The 16,556-nt window shown below is 45.9% G+C and overlaps 1 protein-coding gene and 1 long non-coding RNA gene across 2 annotated transcripts; one reads left to right on the forward strand and one right to left on the reverse strand.

Moving 5' to 3' along the window:
- Positions 1 to 340: 340 nt before the first annotated feature.
- Positions 341 to 4,057, reverse strand: Irx5 (iroquois homeobox 5). The gene is made up of 3 exons (XM_047529024.1): positions 3,343 to 4,057; positions 1,908 to 2,313; positions 341 to 1,735 (listed from the first exon to the last, which is right to left on the reverse strand). The coding sequence occupies exons 1-3, from the start codon at positions 3,589 to 3,591 to the stop codon at positions 942 to 944; spliced, it is 1,449 nt and encodes a 482-aa protein (XP_047384980.1). The 5' UTR covers positions 3,592 to 4,057; the 3' UTR covers positions 341 to 941.
- Positions 4,058 to 5,687: 1,630 nt separating this feature from the next.
- On the forward strand, positions 5,688 to 16,217 carry LOC124967583 (uncharacterized). Its single transcript, XR_007105553.1, has 4 exons — positions 5,688 to 6,077; positions 9,528 to 9,654; positions 11,093 to 11,158; positions 15,929 to 16,217. It is a non-coding gene; the product is annotated as an uncharacterized LOC124967583 (long non-coding RNA).
- Positions 16,218 to 16,556: the final 339 nt, after the last annotated feature.

Here is a 16,556-nt window from a genome sequence, read left to right on the forward strand (position 1 = left end):
TAGCAAAGTTCACCAGCTGATTGCTTTGCATAAAACACGACACTGATTGGAAGTAATTAGGTTAAGCGCTGGCGCTCGGGTGGTGCGTGTCTCTAGCTGCTTTGCCATCTTTTCTCCCTTCTGGGCATACACTTGGGTCTCTTCTCCTTCCTCCAGGGTCCAATCTTCCCCAAGCAGCCCGCATCAGTGATCCAAATCCGCATTGCCGGGCAGGGCCGGGTTCCCTCAGGCTTGTAGCCTAATTACGGTTTTCCCCAGGCACTCTGAGGGGCTGTGGAACCTTTCATTTCCCGTTTGGAAAAAAAGTTGCATTTGCACCTTTGGACCAAGGCAATGGACAGTTTATTGAGGCTTCTAAAGAGTAATGAGTGGCTCTGATTATGTTAAAATCTCTTTTAATTAAATATTTTGCATTTTACAAAGGCGGCTGCAGTTTCTTTTACTTTTTAAATCTAAGAGTATAACCTGTTTCCTTTCCGTAATAATACTTTAGCTCATACCCAGAAAAATCAATAGGTGTAAAAAATTAAATTAAACTTGGTATTTTTAAACTATGAAACAGTTTTGGGGAAAACACAAATGTATATATTTATATTACAAAAAAACATTAAATGCCTGTACAGGTGTCTTGATTTCATAATTTACTTCAAAGATATTGAATTATCAATTTAAATACAAAAATGCTACATTAAATATACAGAATAAGATTTAATACAAATCCTTTTTAATTTTTCTCTTCGGTTGGTTAAGACTTTTTTTGTGTATGTGGAGATGTTTACATCTTTATGTCATCCATCTCCATAAACTATAAACTTTTGAATAGAAGGGTAGTTTATTTCTCTGTCTCTGTCTCTCTCTCTCTCTTTCTCGGTGATGGAAAAATAACTGCCAAGGCCATGGTTTTAATAAATTATGCAAGTCCGGGACCCACGCAGCCCGCGTTAAATGTCGGACATACCTTTCTTCAATTCATAGGGAGAGTCTTTGCACAGGTCTAGCTGAGACTGGCTTCGCAACATTTTCGGGTCTTTAGCCAAAGCGTCCGCACGGTTCAACACGGTCTGGTTTAATCCATTGAAATGAGAGCCCGGACCGGTTGTGGGTCCCGGCCCGGGCCCCGGGTGGCCGTGAAGGTGTCCGAAGGAGCCATAGTTCGTGTAGCCGGGATAGAAGGGCGCGGCGTAGTAGAGAGGCCGGGACAGCACCGTCCCGCCCGGAAAAGGACACTGCGCGGAGGGCGAGCGCGACGGCGCCGGGGCCGGCGACGCGCGGCTGCCTCCCAGGGTTTGCCCGGCTACGGGCCCGGGGCACGGTGGGCACGGAGAGCCGTCGCTCCCGCCGCCCCCGTCCTTGACCTTGTCCGAGGATGTGGCGATCTCTGCCAAAGACCACAGTTTGGGCTTGGCGAGCACCGCTGGCGGCGGCGGCGGCGGCGGCGAGTGGATCACCGAGGGCCCGCCGGGACCCGGGGGCAGCTCTCCCGCGGATGGGTGCGAGCCGGGCGGCGGCGCGCCCGCGGGGTAGTGAGGAGCCGGGTCCTCCGCTAGCCGCGCCGCCGCTGGCCCAGCTGGGGAGGGCCCGCCGGCGCGGGGGGGCCCGGGCAGCGTGTCGTGGCGGCCCTCCGAGGGCGGCTCCTTAAAATCCGAGTCGCTGAGGCTGCCTTCGGTCTCCTTGCCGGCGGGGGTGGGCGGCCCCTGCAGCCGTTCACAGCCCGAAGCCGCCTTCTGCTCTGCTCCTGTGGGCGAAACCCAGGCTGTCAGAAACGCAGAGGCCACGCGGCGGGGCCCAGGTTCCCACCTGCAAAGGTAGAGACCCTTGCCCCAAACCTTCAGGCCCCGTGCGCGCCCCCTCCAGGTCCCCTATTCTTTTTACTCCAGCTCAACATATCCTTTCCCTCACCCACCAACCTGCTTCGGGGCCTTCGGGGTCGCCCTTGTCCTCGGGCTTCTGGGGCTCGTCCTCGTCATTCTTCTCCAGATCAATGTTCTCCTCCTCCTCTTCGTCCTCACTGCGGTTTCGAGGAGTCCACGTCATCTTGTTCTCCTTCTTGAGGCGCCGGCGCGCGTTGGCGAACCAGGTGGACACCTGGGTGAGGGTCATCTTGGTGATGATGGCCAGCATGATCTTCTCGCCCTTGGTGGGATAGGGGTTCTTGCGGTGCTCGTTGAGCCAGGCCTTGAGTGTGGCTGTGGCGTCCCTTGTGGCGTTCTTCCGGTATGCAGGGTCCCCGTACGGGTAGGAGCCCAAGGGCGCAGCGTAAGGGTGGTACCCCAAGGAGCCCGCCATGCCGGGTGTGTGGTCGTAGGGAGAGCCCTGTGGGGGACAGGCAGAGAGAAGATGAGTGTGGGCCTTGGTCTCCACTGCCAGCTGTACGAATGTAGTACACTTTGCTTGCGCCCCGGGGTTTGCGGGCGAGCGAGGCCCTCACTCCAGCTTCCCCTGGGGCAGAGCTGGTTGATTCAGACCCAAGAGCAATCCCTTCCCCTCCTCAGAAGACAGCGGGGGCCCTAATTCCTGTATCTGTCCCGACCTCGGTGCCACCCCGGGGGTCCCCATCTGCCGGCGAAAGTCCGTGCCCTGTGCGCAGATCTGGCCTCCGCGCCCGGCCCACCATCCAGATAGAGGCCTGGCCAGGAGCTGAGACTCCAAGCTCTGCTCTGGGGCGACCGCACGTTGGGCGCAAAGGGGTAGAACAAGGGAAGTCAAGGCTTGCTTTCTTTTTTAATCCACAAAGAAACGCAAAGGAAACGCTGAGTCTTGCCTAACACTCCCACCCTACAGAAATGCTAACCCGAACCGAAGCCACTGCGCTTTTCCAGAAAGTGCACCCGGCCGAAAAATCCCGGATGCACCGCAGCTCGGTCGACTTTTCAGAAATTTAATACCTCCAAATCGGATTGTGAAGATAGGATTACGGATTTGCAACATTTTGGAGGATTAATTAAAGGCGAGGCCAAACACATTTACATAGATTTAACACGCTTCTGTTCAGATTTCGGATCTATTTCTTTTGAACTTTTCCAAAACGGCAAAACCAAAAAAGTAAAAATTGCAGGGCGGCCCGGAGTTTCCGTTTGAACCAAATCCGCCTTTAATTGCAAGGACCTTTCCCCTCAAAACCTTTCCCTCCACCTCAAGGATCCTAGCTAGATGCGGCTTTCCTCCGAACAACTCCTGAGCCCAAGGCCCCGGCGACGCCGAGCGAGACAATCGCCCAAGTTTGTAGGGGCCGCGAAGCTTGGCGGGAGAGGTCGGTAGTGGTGCCTAGGCCCGTGTCCCCAACAGCCCTGCGGGTTAACGGGGTCCGACTGCCCTCGCCCGCGGCGGATCCCGCTCACTCACCACGTAGGAGGAGAAGGCGGCGGCGGCGGCGGCCGCGGGGTCGGCGCCGTATTGGAGGTGCGAGTTGTAGCCCGGCGAGGGCGCCGTGAAGGCAGTGGAGCCAGCGTAGGGCGAGAACGCAGAACCCGAAGACGAGCGGCCGAGCTCATCCGTGCGGGGCCCCGAAATGACGCTGGTGCTGTACGCGGGGCACGAGTAGAGCGCCAGCGAGGCGGACGGCTGGTACAAGTAGCCCTGCGGGTAGGACATGGCCACACACGGGCATGGGGCGCGCCGCGCCGCGGCCGCCAACGAGCCGGGCGGCGCCCTGCGAGGGCGAGCGGGCGGGCACCTGGCCTCTGGCTGCCCTGGGCCGCTGCTCCTAGAGCCCCGGCTCCGGGGCTCCGGCCCGCGGCGCCTCCTTGTTGGCTTCCCGCGCGCCTCCGGCTGCGACCGCCGCGCCCGCTCCTCTGCGCGCCTCGCTCGCCCCGGCTAGGCTTTTTCCCCCCTCCCCGCCCTTGCTGCTTTCTCTTTTTCCCCCCTCGCTCTTTGCACCGGGGGGCTCTGCTTTTGGCTTCGCAAAGGTCCTGCCAAGATGCTAAGTTGGAAATTGAGGATTCTGACGCCTTGTGCGCGCCCGAAGCTCCTCCTTCCTGGGGTGTAGTCGGTGGGAGGACTGGCAGGAGCCTCTGGGCGGCCGCAGCCAACCCGGCCGCCAGGCGCGCCTCGCCCTCTCCCTCTTCCTCCCCGGCTCCCTCTCCCGCTCGCTGGCGCTCCCCTCGCCCCTCCCTAGCGCCCGCCTCTCCTCCGCCGCCCCCTCTCCCCCCTTTCTCTTGCCTCCCCCTTCTCCCCTCCCCGGTCTCTCCCTCTCTCTCTTTCTCCCAGACTCTCGAGCGCCGGCCCCAGGATGACAATCACATCCCAAGCGCGCCGATCTCTTCCAACTTTCCTCCCCTGCTAACTCGGGGCGGAGCGGCAGTCTTGACGCCCGGCGGGCCCCGATAGCGGGTCCGGCCGCTTGAAAGCACAAAGGGAACGAGGCCGCAGACTGCTCGGGCGCACGCTCTGTGCTCGCCTCTCCTCCTAACAGCAAATCGCTGTTAGCGGATTTCTTGTTCTCCGGGAGGCTGGGCTACCGAGGTGGTTGGCACCCACTCCCCACCGGCTTCTCCCTCAAACCAGGGGTCCCTGGGGCGAGTTGGAGATCCGGAATTAAGGTCCCTGGGAGAGCCAATGGAAGCCGGCGCCCAGGGCTCAGGGAGTCCAGGATGACTGCCCCTCTGCGCCAGCAGCAGCAGGAGCAGCAGCAGCAGCACCAGCGGCAGCAGCAGGTGGGCGAAAGCCAGGCCTCGGCTCGGCCTTCTTTCCCCTGACCCCCCGGCAGGACAACGCGGGAGGCGACAAGGGGGTCCTGAAACTGCCGGGGTAGCCTTTTCTAGAGGAGAGGTGTGGGCAAGAACTACCGCACGCAGAAGGTGCTACGCTGGCGTAGGTCTCTTGACCTCCGCCCCACTCCCACCCGCTTGAGGCGCAGCGACTTTCTCTCGGTTTTCCATCAGCAGCTGGCCCTGCCAGGTCGGTAGTGGCGGAGGGTGCGGGTCCCCTTCCCTTTTGTTCAACTAAGTTGCTTTGCCTTTCACATGCACTCTCGCACCCGCCCAAGCGCCACTGCAAACACTAGGCAGAGCAGTGCCCAACCCAACCACTGTTTGTTCAGCGAGGCGCTGGCAAGGCAAACACAACTGAGTCACAGGCAGACTCCTTGCCCACCACCGCCACTCAGAATACAAAACAGATCCTCTCCCAGTCTCTCCACCTCTCGCCGCCTCAAGTCAACGACGCACTCGAACATGGGACAGACAGGGGCGCTGGTGAACCAGACAGGGGCCTGCCCAGTGTTGGGCACTGCGCTAGAGTTCGGTGTATCAGAGACTCTGTGACCTTTTATAATGGGGCCACACGCAAGCCGAAGTACAACTATATACAAAGTTTCTTACAATGACTTTGACGCGCGAGACACATTTTACATCCTGAGCTTCAGCCAGGACAAACACTAACCCCAACTCCTCACATCGGCACCCGCCCGGCGGCGCGCCTTCACGCACGCGCGCTGACTCCTCCCCTCCGTCTGCTCCCCATCTAGGTTCCGCCCCCCAGGCCGACAGACCACTCCAGACTACAGTATCCGAGAACCTCTCGGTCAGCCCCGCCCTTCCTTTACACGGCCCTCGCCTCTGATTGGATGTGATCCTCCATTGGCTCCTCCCCCTGATGACATAACTCGCTTCCCTCCGAGTCCCGGCACCAAAGGGGCGGGGCGGGGCGGGGCGGGGCGGGGCTTCGTCCGCACTATTGTCATGGAGACGAGAAGCCGGCGGCAGCGTGCAGCCGGGACTGGATTCGGGGCCGAGGGGGTCGCAAACCCGCCGAGACTGAAGCGAGGCAGAGCGCCCCGCACAGCCCGAGCACCGGGAAGCGCGGAGCAGGCCCGCGGCGGCCTCTCGACTCACCGTCCCGGGCCGGGGCGGGCTTGGTGGCGGCGGGGAGCGCCTGGAGCGTCCCCGCCCCGCGGCCTGGGCTCCCGCCTCCCGCGGCCGCGCCGCTCCTGGGCGCCCGCCCCCGGCTCCGCCCGCCGCCCCGCCGCCGCAACCCAGCTCGCTAACGGTCGGTGGCAGCCCGCGTGCGCCGCCCGCCGGGGACTCGCGCCTGCCACGAGGGAGCGTCCGCGTCCCGCGAGCCCGCTCCGCGGAGCAGAGGTGAGCCCCCTCCGAGCCGCGTCCCAGCGCCGCGCGGCGGCTCCCGACGTCGGACGCGCCTCTTCGGGTGTCGCGGTCCGCGGGCTGACACGCGTGAGCCTGTGCCCTACGCCCACGCGTGTCCCCGCCATCCCTCTCTCGGCTTCTGCAGCGGAGCCCTGGAGGTTTGCGCCACCGAGAGTCCGAGTCTGTCACGCAGACGTCCTCATTACATAACCCGCCACTCTGGCCGCGCGGCTCTTCCTCTTCCCCACCAGTAGCACCCTGCTTCTCTCCCACCCCCAGGCCTGTTTGCTCTTTTATTTATTTATTTTTTTTCCTTTCACTCTCTTCTTTTTGGTGTCAAGGACTGGAGAGAATCCTGCAAGATATTGAAGCATTTAGAATTTATGGTTCTGTTGCCGTGGTTGTCACCTCCGCTCTACGTCAAATTTAAGACTCATTTCTTAAGGATGTCTCTATTTTCTGCTTTATTTGCACATTGATGGCTCTGCTGCTCGGCTGGCCACAGCCGCCCGGCGTCTGCGATAGAATCGTGCTAATATGTTAAAGGGAAGGACTGATCATTAGTAGGCAGACGGAATTCAGATCCATCAGACGGATGTTCTCCTTTTTTAGATGATGGCTTTCACGTTTTCTCTGGTAAACACCAAGTTTTAACTTCGTATCTTGATGGCGGGGAGGATCTGTTCCCCTCCCTTTCCCTTTCTATTCATCAGCTTTTCCATTTGAGAATCAGTTTACTTGTTAGCAGTAGTTTCACAGGTCTCTTGTCACTGAATCTCTTTCTCCACAGCAGAGGTGGGCTCAACCTACCTCTCATTCCAGATTACCAACATTTTTTTTTTCTTTTTCTTTTTCTTTTTTTTTTTTACTACCTATTGCATCTGTATCTTTCTGAATATGGTAACTTACACTAGGGATAGATTTGCTCTGATTGTTTTTAACACGGGGCTATTAAACATCATATTTAAACTTACTAAGGGTTTATTGGTTTGTCCTGTCTGCATGGATCCAGTTATGCATAACTCTTAAAAGGTAGAGCTTTCAAACATGATCCATAATTGCATTGTCAAGACCTGGCCATGAAACCTGCTCTTCAAGTTTTGACTGTACAGTTGTCATTGTTTTAATCAAGTGCAAAAGAGGTTACTTCTGTTTACTTAGTGTAATAGCTGTTTACTGTTAAAACTTTAAAGACTCATAAAAGTAGAGCTGCTGTATTTTAAAGATCTCATCATTCTTGTGGGAGAGACACAACACCAACTCCAGGAAAGGCAACAGATTGCTTCTGTCATATCGCTTTGCTGTTTTAGAGTGTACTTAAAGGATTATGATTGATAAGGCTGTCTTGCCAGAGAATGTTGACACAGGTGTGCATCGTTATCTTAATTAAGATCCTGAGAAAATGTTGTCTATAAATGGAGACATAAGAAGGGCAGCATATTTTTGTACAGTTTTGCTTTTAGAGAATTTAATTGCACTTGAAACCTCTTTCTGCTTGCAGATTTTGTGAGCAGTTTGGCAACAGAAGTTTTCCAGAGAGACGGTAGTTTAATGCTAAGTGTTCTGGCATGTAATAATACTACTTGTGGCTTTTTGGCAATACATTTTGTCAGCTTGCTTTCTCTCTACCTTTGTGGAGTGTTTCTAATTTTGAAAAAATAAAAATAAAAACATAAAACTGCAGTGTATTATTAAGCAGACATTAGTGTTCAGAAAAGATCTATCGAGGAAGCCATGCCTAGTGTGCAGAAACAGGAATATAACAAAAAGGTAAATACATGAGGAATTTATACCACTTAAATTTTTTGGAGAAGAGTCTCCTGTGGTGTCTGGATGATGAAAAACAGTTTCTTTTTCCATATCTTCAAGTACCTAGCTGCAACATTCATGGAATGCCCTGTCTATAGTTCTAGAGATAGAGGAGAACTTATCTTTTCCAAAATATTGTTTTGTAAATTTGAATATATGAGCAAGTGGAGATGATACACTAGTTTAAGGATCTGAATCATAACCTGGGTGACGACTAAAATAACATTACTGTCCTTTACTTCCAATCTCTGACTGCAAAAACAATGGCAAGTCGGATGCTGTTGATCATATTACCTTTGGCTTACCCAGCACCTAATACCCTTTAACATCAGGATTACATTAAGATTTCCCCTCTCTTTGTAGCTCACTACTTCCTGGAAGCTGGCTGTCCATCAGTGTATGTGAGAGAGGTGTGTGTGTTTTCCTTTAATATTAAAACTCATTGTAGAAAGAGGAAATGAAAGTGGAGAAGACCCTAGGCATATGATCATGATCGGAAAAGCCAGGTGTGGAGTCACAGCTCATTCTTGACTCCAGGGATAATTAGCTGGTTAGAATTACATGGTAAACTAAAATCAAAGGGAGACTTATTTTGATTTGTTTGCTGAAACTAAAACAAGAGCGTTAATTTAGAGATAATTGCTTTATTTATCCCTCAACCCCCCCCCATCAAATTTTTTTCCTTTGGCAGCTGCAACCCCCAACCTCATGCTATTATCCATGTGTTATTTAAAAATTTATTGTGTTGGAAGAGATGAAATAGGAACATGAACTAATTGCATATCATCAGTTTTGATTGATAGCACCAAATAATTATTAATGTATTTATAAATTCTAGAAATCTTAGGGAAAAATTACAAATGTTCTTTAGTTGATAACATGGAAATAAATGAAATCACATAATCTGAGTGAATTAAATATGTTCTTTAAAATAGATTGTGAACAAAGTATCATACTTTGGAATTGTGTTTTCCTTCTAAAATAGCACAGCCTGTTTTGAGTGGTAGTAGCTCAGTATCTTTGTTTATTTCTCTTCAGTTTCTATGTTGTGTGTTGATGTCTGTATTTTTAACATCTTTTTGACATATTTGGTAGCTGTTTGATGGAGAATAATTTTTCTAAATAAAATAACAGCTGGCACAGCTCTCAGAATGTGTAAAATCTAGAAATTCTATTTTCCATGTTCAATAATGACTCTGGATTGCTTTCTCGTCACTACTCTGAAGTGTGATACTGATAACTTATTTCTGCATAAATCTGCAATGTTTCTATAGCTGTATTATGCCTAAGCGCCAATTTAGCTTGGCAAATTAACTTAAATGCTTCAAAATTGAAAACCAGTATATTCTAATGTAGTTTGAGTTTAAGTCTTTATTAGCAAGGAGGAACTTAACATTTGTTCAGGAGAAGGGAATATAATTTTCTCCTGCAGTTGTCATTTATGTAATCCATTTTTCTAGCCTTTTCTCAGGCTAATGATATTCCACACCTTGATACAGCTTTTATTTGTTTATTCACCATAATATGGAGTGATACCTTGGAGAAAATTAGATTAGATATTCATATCTAATATCCCCAAAGTATTGCTAGTCTTCCGTGTTTCCTTAAACAGAATCATTTCCATTTTCTGTGCAGGTGATAAGTGTGATGCTTCCCTAATACGTTTGGATGTTTTCAGCCAGCTAAGTTCACTTTTGAACCGCGGGGTTCCTCCAAATGTTGGCTGAAATTTGTCCTTGCACGTCCCAAGGCTCATCTGCAGGTGAGTGTCTGCACACACACACACTGTGGGTATGCTTGTGTGTGGAGTAACTCACAAGAGCATCAGGGTTGGCTGTACCAAATAATTGATACTGGTAACAGGGGCTTAGTGCAAGAGGATGCCACTCGAGGCCTTTGAATATGAAAATTCCATTATTGCATTCACCCAGAGCATAGCAAATAGAACATTTTTTGATTCATGGAATGATTGGATAATTTTTTGATTTTTATTTATCATCTATCCTGGAGTTACATTAAATAATTCATTTGAATGATATCACTGGATAGTGAAATTTATAAAATAACTAGTACCTTTCATAAAAATGGAGCCTAAGGTTTTGATATTTTATGGAAATAGAATTATTATTTAAAAGAAAAACTATTTATACTAAATTACAGTTTGGGATTATTTTAATTACCTAGTTCTTTTAATAGTAAATTTCACGAGAGTATCAGATTCAGCCATGAGTACCAAACTCTTAGTGGCAAAGAGCATACAGTTTATGCAAAACTTGTCATTTCTCATTAAAATATGACTACTGAACATAAGCGGATGAGAAAATTATTTTTCAGAATGTTTGTGTTGTTTAGTGGGCGGAGCAAGGAACAGGACTTAGTAACAGAATATTTTATTGAGTAAAAACAATGATTGACAGAAATAAAAAGCTCATTTTACAGAAGGCAGCTATAGTTAGCATATGCTTCAATAGAAAAAAATGCTTCTCTGTGATACTAAGGCATTAAAGTGATTTTTACTGTAATGTGAAATAATATTTGATTGTAAATAATAAACTTGACTTCCACATTACTGATTGGGCCTTATGGAAAGGGAGTCTCCTGTGTGACTGAGAGCTGAGGCATGCCAGCAAGTTAGAAAACACGACACTAATATAAAGAAAACGTTCAGCAGTGGGGCAGTCTGATTCCTCTTTGTTTACCTTTAAGCTTCATCTTTTGTTTTGTTTTATTTTTAAACCGTGTACAGAATCAATGAATATAAAAGATAAAAGGATCTGGGTTGTTGTTTCTTTTCCTTCTGAGGATAAATATGGGGAAAAAAAATCTAAACATAGATGCAGATTTGTTGAGTTTCACATCTGTCCTCTGCCACATTTATTTTCAAGATTCCCATTTCACATGCACTGAAGGTGCAATTCAAATGTGTCTAAACTCTACTCCTTTTATAATAAAGTAGACGTGGGGAAGGTCTGCCACTCTAGAAACAAGAAGAAAGCATCCTCCAGTCTTGGGCTAGAGTTGATTAATGGATAAGGTTGTACTAAATGTTCTCTAGTGGAAATAGCCCACAAGTATGCTTTTTGAGAAATGTATCATTCAGGAATAAAATCAATTGAAGTATTGGTAATTAAATTGTGATCCCACCAAGGAAGGAAGAGGAAGGAAAGATGAGGCTAACTACTGCTGTTCTTCTCTCCAAGAGTCCGCAGCTCCTAATGGATCCAAAGTACTTGCTGTTCGAAGGAGCAGATTCTGAAGATAGGGAGGTAATATTATTTATCTTAAAAGAATACTTTTCTTTGTAATCTGGAACCTTCATCACATATGAGAATTTTGTCCAGTTGACAGAAATTTCTTTAAATTTGGGATGTACAAACAGTCTTATGATCACCTCTGCTACGTTTTTGAGCCTGCTTCTCTCAGGGTAAGTATGGGCTCTGTTGGGAACGCTGAGAAATATCATTTCGGCAGACGCAGCACCCTTAAAATAGCTTCTTTCTGAGAATTGGCCCTGTGATGGTGTCCTGCTCAGTGCTGGTAGGTGACGTTGTAGTCTGTGGGTGACATGCGTGCGTCCAGCTTGTGTTCACTGTCCTCATTTGCCTCGCGGTCCTTTGTTGCGATCACTGGGGGATGTGTTCTCTGCAGGGTGATTTGCTGCCAGCCACAGCCACACTGCGAGTGGAGGACTTGGTGGTTGGCAGCTGGTTCCAGCGCCCTGGCAAGGCGTCAGTTGGGCCCCGCCTGGGGCGTTCTCGTGCATGCAGCCCAGGAGCTCACACATGGCTGCCTCTCCTGGTTCCGAGCTGTGGGTCTCTTTCCATTTCTCATGTAATCCTAGGCCTGGGTAATGCTTTCTTTTCCACTGGCTAGATTGGCTGGCTACTGACCCTGCAGCTGTTGCAGGGATTCCCATGGAATGGAGGACTTTTGCTTGATTCTGGATGATGTGTCTTTGGTGATTTACTCATGTGCTCTTTCCTTTTCAAAAACTGGTGTTGGCCTTGCAGAAATACATCAAAGATTCTTGAAGAACAAAAATTGGGTTCAATTTAGATCCATCAGAAAAGGCTCTACTTTTTGATGCCAATTTCCACATTGACAATGCAGGTTCAATTAGAAATTGGTCTTTGTAAAAGACCAATTACTTGGTCTCAGAATGTTTCTACAGGCTTATATTGTGTAATGGCATTTGTATCTATTTGTTTTCCTTGTTAAGAAAAACTACTTTTCTAGTCATCAAAGATGTCTGCCCCCTGAACTCTATCCAGGGAGGAATATTAATAAAACAATAAAGGACTTCATAGTGCCTAATTATATGATTAGGCAATTGGTAAGAAATGTGATAGCGAAAATTGATTTCACCCATTAAAGGAACTAGCATACATTTAAAAACAAAAACCTTTCAAAATGTCAGATGGTGTTTTGAATTAACAGAAAGGCAAAATATACCAATTTTCAGATTTTTTTAATTCGCCAATGCAGAGGATTATAAGCAGTTGAGGAAACCACAAAATACAGTGTAAGAAAAAATAGTAATATCAAAGTGATTATTTGGAAGGCGGTTTATGTTTGTAAGACAGTTCTGTATTATGACCTTGAGCAGCCTTTTCACTTGGTATGCTTGGGTTCTTAAACTGGCTTTTACATATCACTCTGTGGAGTAGCTTGTATATGGAGGGCAGGGGTATTTTCAAATTGACGAGGTCTTACTGGTCTTCCTTTACACCTGCTCTTAAGTCTTAAAAGTATGATCTTGACATCGATGACACTGTTTTTTAATCACTGTTATGTAGATAGAATTAGGGATATTCTGAAATTTAAATGTCTTATGTGTCATTCCAAATTTTATTGTCTATAATGGACTTTTAAAATAAAAGATCTGTGAGTACAGTTTGAGTCCTGGGCTAATTTTCTAAGCATCAAAACACAGAAAAGCAACCTTGATTAATTTCTAACTGCAAAAGAGGCAGGTAAAACTGTTTTCAGCGGAAATTTACTAATGCAGCAACCATTTAAATTAAATGTTTGTTAACATAATAGCGATGGCATTTTCTCCTCCTCTTCCTTGTGGTTTTGTCCAACTGGATGTTACAGTGGCAGTCGCACCGACTGTTAAGTGTTTAAATGATGACACCATTATGTGAAGTGATTTTGAAATGAGAGATTCCAGCCAAGAATTACATCTGCTCCCATCTCCTTCAAATCATACTCTCTGGCAGTACAGATTATGATTGATTTGTTTGTGACAGATTGCAGGAAACAGTCATTGATTTTTCAATATTTTACCTTAAAATTATTTACAGTTGTAACCATGGGGAGGTATTTCCATGGGCTGTCAGCCCCTGAAAGACTAGGATAATATTCCCTGCTCTCTGACAAGACAAATTACCTGTAATGAGTGCAGTAGCTGAAGGGTATACTTTTATTTTAAAATATGTCAATAACCCCAGTGACTAAACGAATATTGATTTAGCATAATGAAGCCTGAGTAATGTGAAAATGAGCTTTTTCAAGGGACTTGGTAAAGACTTTCTTTTTAGCTGGTTAGAAGAAGCTTTTCATTCTTCCCAGCTAGCTGGTTGAAATACTGAATTTTATAAGCAGGAATGGTAATGTTGCTTATGATAACTAAATATTTTTTCCTTATTTTAATAATTGCTTTCAAATCTTATTTTCAGTCTTCATTTTTGCCATGGACTAGCTGCTGATTTGTGCAGTGTAATCTTTAACCGACTTGTAATCTTTACAATTCCAATATATTTTGCATGGAAACCTCTGGTCCGGAATATTAAAATATAACTCTCTACAGTTGTTTGTAGAGGACATCATAATTGCATTAAGACATTTCAAGTGGGTCATTGTAGTATCTAATGTGCCATATTTTACGGTAGACTGACTCTCAGTCTCTGGACATCAGATTGCTTTCAGTGGGAATGAAGATAAATTTACTTAAGTCCTGATTTTTTTTTAGACATCAGTGCATGTTTTCATCTTTGTTAAGATTGTTGCTTCTTTTTTTTTTTTTTTTCAAGTGTGTTAAGATCTCAGTACATAAAATCCTCCCAAGAAGAATGACAGTAAAAAGTATATGCCTGCATGTTTATTATCTGGGTGTTTGCAGATTTTATAACTGGGTATCTCCACATCTAACTTGGTGGTAGGAAAATAGGATAGACAGGGCTGGCAATGGGTGGCAGAAAAGTATTTGAACAAGATGTCAAACTGACATTTCATGAGAACTTAACTCATTTTATGGTAACTAATGTCATAAAATCATTAAAATCAATAGGTAAAATCCCTTTAGAAATTAAAAATGATTTAAAGGAACTTCAGATGGCTCTTTGTGAATGCTAGCTCTCTTACGGCATGCCAGTGGAAATGTTGAAATAAGATGGAAATTATAAATATATCTTTTTAATGGAAAAAAGGATAGACTTGAGAACATAAAATTATTGTACTTTTTTTCCCCAGGAATTTGCCTAAGGGCCTGACACAGATGATCTCTGCTGCTTGTCTTTGTTGTCTTCTGAAACAAACTGGGTGCTTCATAAAATACTGCCCTTGTGATTTCATATGCTGCAAGATTTCATCTCTCCATCATTACCTGCCTCCCCTGTTCTTTCTCCTTTTCCTATAAAAATACAGAAATGTGCCATCACCATATGTGAAAACAGTAGCCCCCAGAATTTCTTATGTCTTCCAGAAAGAAATACTACAGATTTTTTTCTCAATAGATATTTGAATAAAGCCTATTTTCTTCAGGCAAATCTATGCTAAGAAAACCTCCTATGTTGTCATTTAGTTTAGTCTGGAGTAAACTTAAAAGAATCAGACATTATTACCCTGTGTACATACATAACTGCATGACTGGTAGGATTCTACATCACGTAGAACCAGAAGAATGAGAAATTATACTCCATTATCTATGATGTATCAAAGTGCATTCTACTGTCATGTATAACTAGTTAAAACAAAAAATTTTAAAAATGCATTAAATTCAACACTTTGTGACCCCCACCATTTAGTTTGAACCTGTATGCTCATTCTATGGTACATGGAGAACTATTTATGTGAGTTAACTTTAAGAAATATGTAGCTGAAGTGAAGTTTTTTCTAGGAAAATTTATTTTCTTCTGGATACTATGCCATTCTCTATTTCTTTTTCTTTTCCCTTGAAAGCTTACCCAGCCCCTGTTCTTCTTTAGGTAACTACTATTTATATAAAGTCTTTTTAAATTATGCAAGTCATTGCCTGGAGTTAGTTAAAACATTTGTTTTTGAAATACCCCTGCCTTAAAAAATCTTTCTTGTATTTGTATCTATTAAGATAAACAGTGTACTTTGATACGGTACATACCAACTTACTTACTTAATTTTTTTTCCAGTATTCACTTTACTGTGTTTTGCCTAACCTTCTATGATAACTTAATATAGGGACAAATGAGCATATAATTCTATTTTCCATGCGACCTCAACCAGTTGCGGAATTGTACCACCACCTTTGAGGTGGCACCTGGATAGTTGATGTAGACTGCAGCATGAGGCATTCGCAGGTGTTCATGCAGCCTGGCTAACGTTTTGGTTACCAAAAATGTTTTAAAGTAAGCGTGGCCGGTGGCACACACCTGTAATCCTCACAGCTCCAGAGGCGGAGGCGGGAGGATCGTGAGTTCAAAGCCAGCCTCAGCAAGAGAGAGGCACTAAGCAATCCGTGAGACTTTGTGTCTAAATAAAATGCAAAATAGGGCTGGGATGTGGCTGAATGCCCCTGAGTTCAATCCCAGTCCACCTCCCACAAACAAAAAAATGTTTTAAAGTAAGCAATTAGATGAAACACTTCACCCCATTACTAAGTTATTAAAATACCTCCTAAGGAAGCATTTTTAATTAGTGTACATAATTGATTGGTGATTTGTCTTCTCCCAGGCATAAAGCAGCCTGGCAAAGTTTAGTATGATCAGTGAAGTCTAAGGTGTTGGGGACTGACCCTGGCAGTAATCGTGACAACTAATAGATTTTTTTTTTTCTTTTAGATTCAGCCATCGGTCTTTGAAATTTCCTGAGATTCGTTTCAGTCTAGATGGAAAGGAATTGGAAAAATCAAGCACTCAGGGAATTTAAATATGTTTTGAATGTTTCTTTATAGACTACAGTCTTTTTCCAGTTGAAATCCTTGGTTGCCATGCAGAGGAAGGTCAAACTCTTCTTGATGATTATCTTTATTGAAAATGTATATGTCGTAGAATATTGCTAAACTAATTTGTTTGAAACAAAGTGTAGGAAAAAAACGAAATAAATGTTATGTGTTGACTGCTTCTAAAATGTCTTCATTGAATTGAATGAATATTTAGACCTGAAAAAGAGGGTCCCAAAAAATTCCCTTTGTCATAGTGATTCTGTTAGATAGCATTAGAGGTGGCTTAAAAATCACTTTCTAATATGACTCTATTATATTTATGGGACACTGAAGTCTTGGAAGGTATCCTTATGTATATTTTAATTCTCTATATTAGTCCCTGTGGGATGGAATATTTCCTTCCTGAACAACTCTATTAGTGCAATTCAGATGAAATTAAGAATAGCCGCAACTGGTGGAGCACTTGCTATGCGTCGGGACGTTTGATTTACCTACACAAGATTGACATCCGGGTCTCCCACCTT

The sequence above is a fragment of the Sciurus carolinensis genome, chromosome 16 (assembly GCF_902686445.1).
Source record: "Sciurus carolinensis chromosome 16, mSciCar1.2, whole genome shotgun sequence".
In the NCBI taxonomy this organism is placed as follows: domain Eukaryota; kingdom Metazoa; phylum Chordata; class Mammalia; order Rodentia; family Sciuridae; genus Sciurus; species Sciurus carolinensis.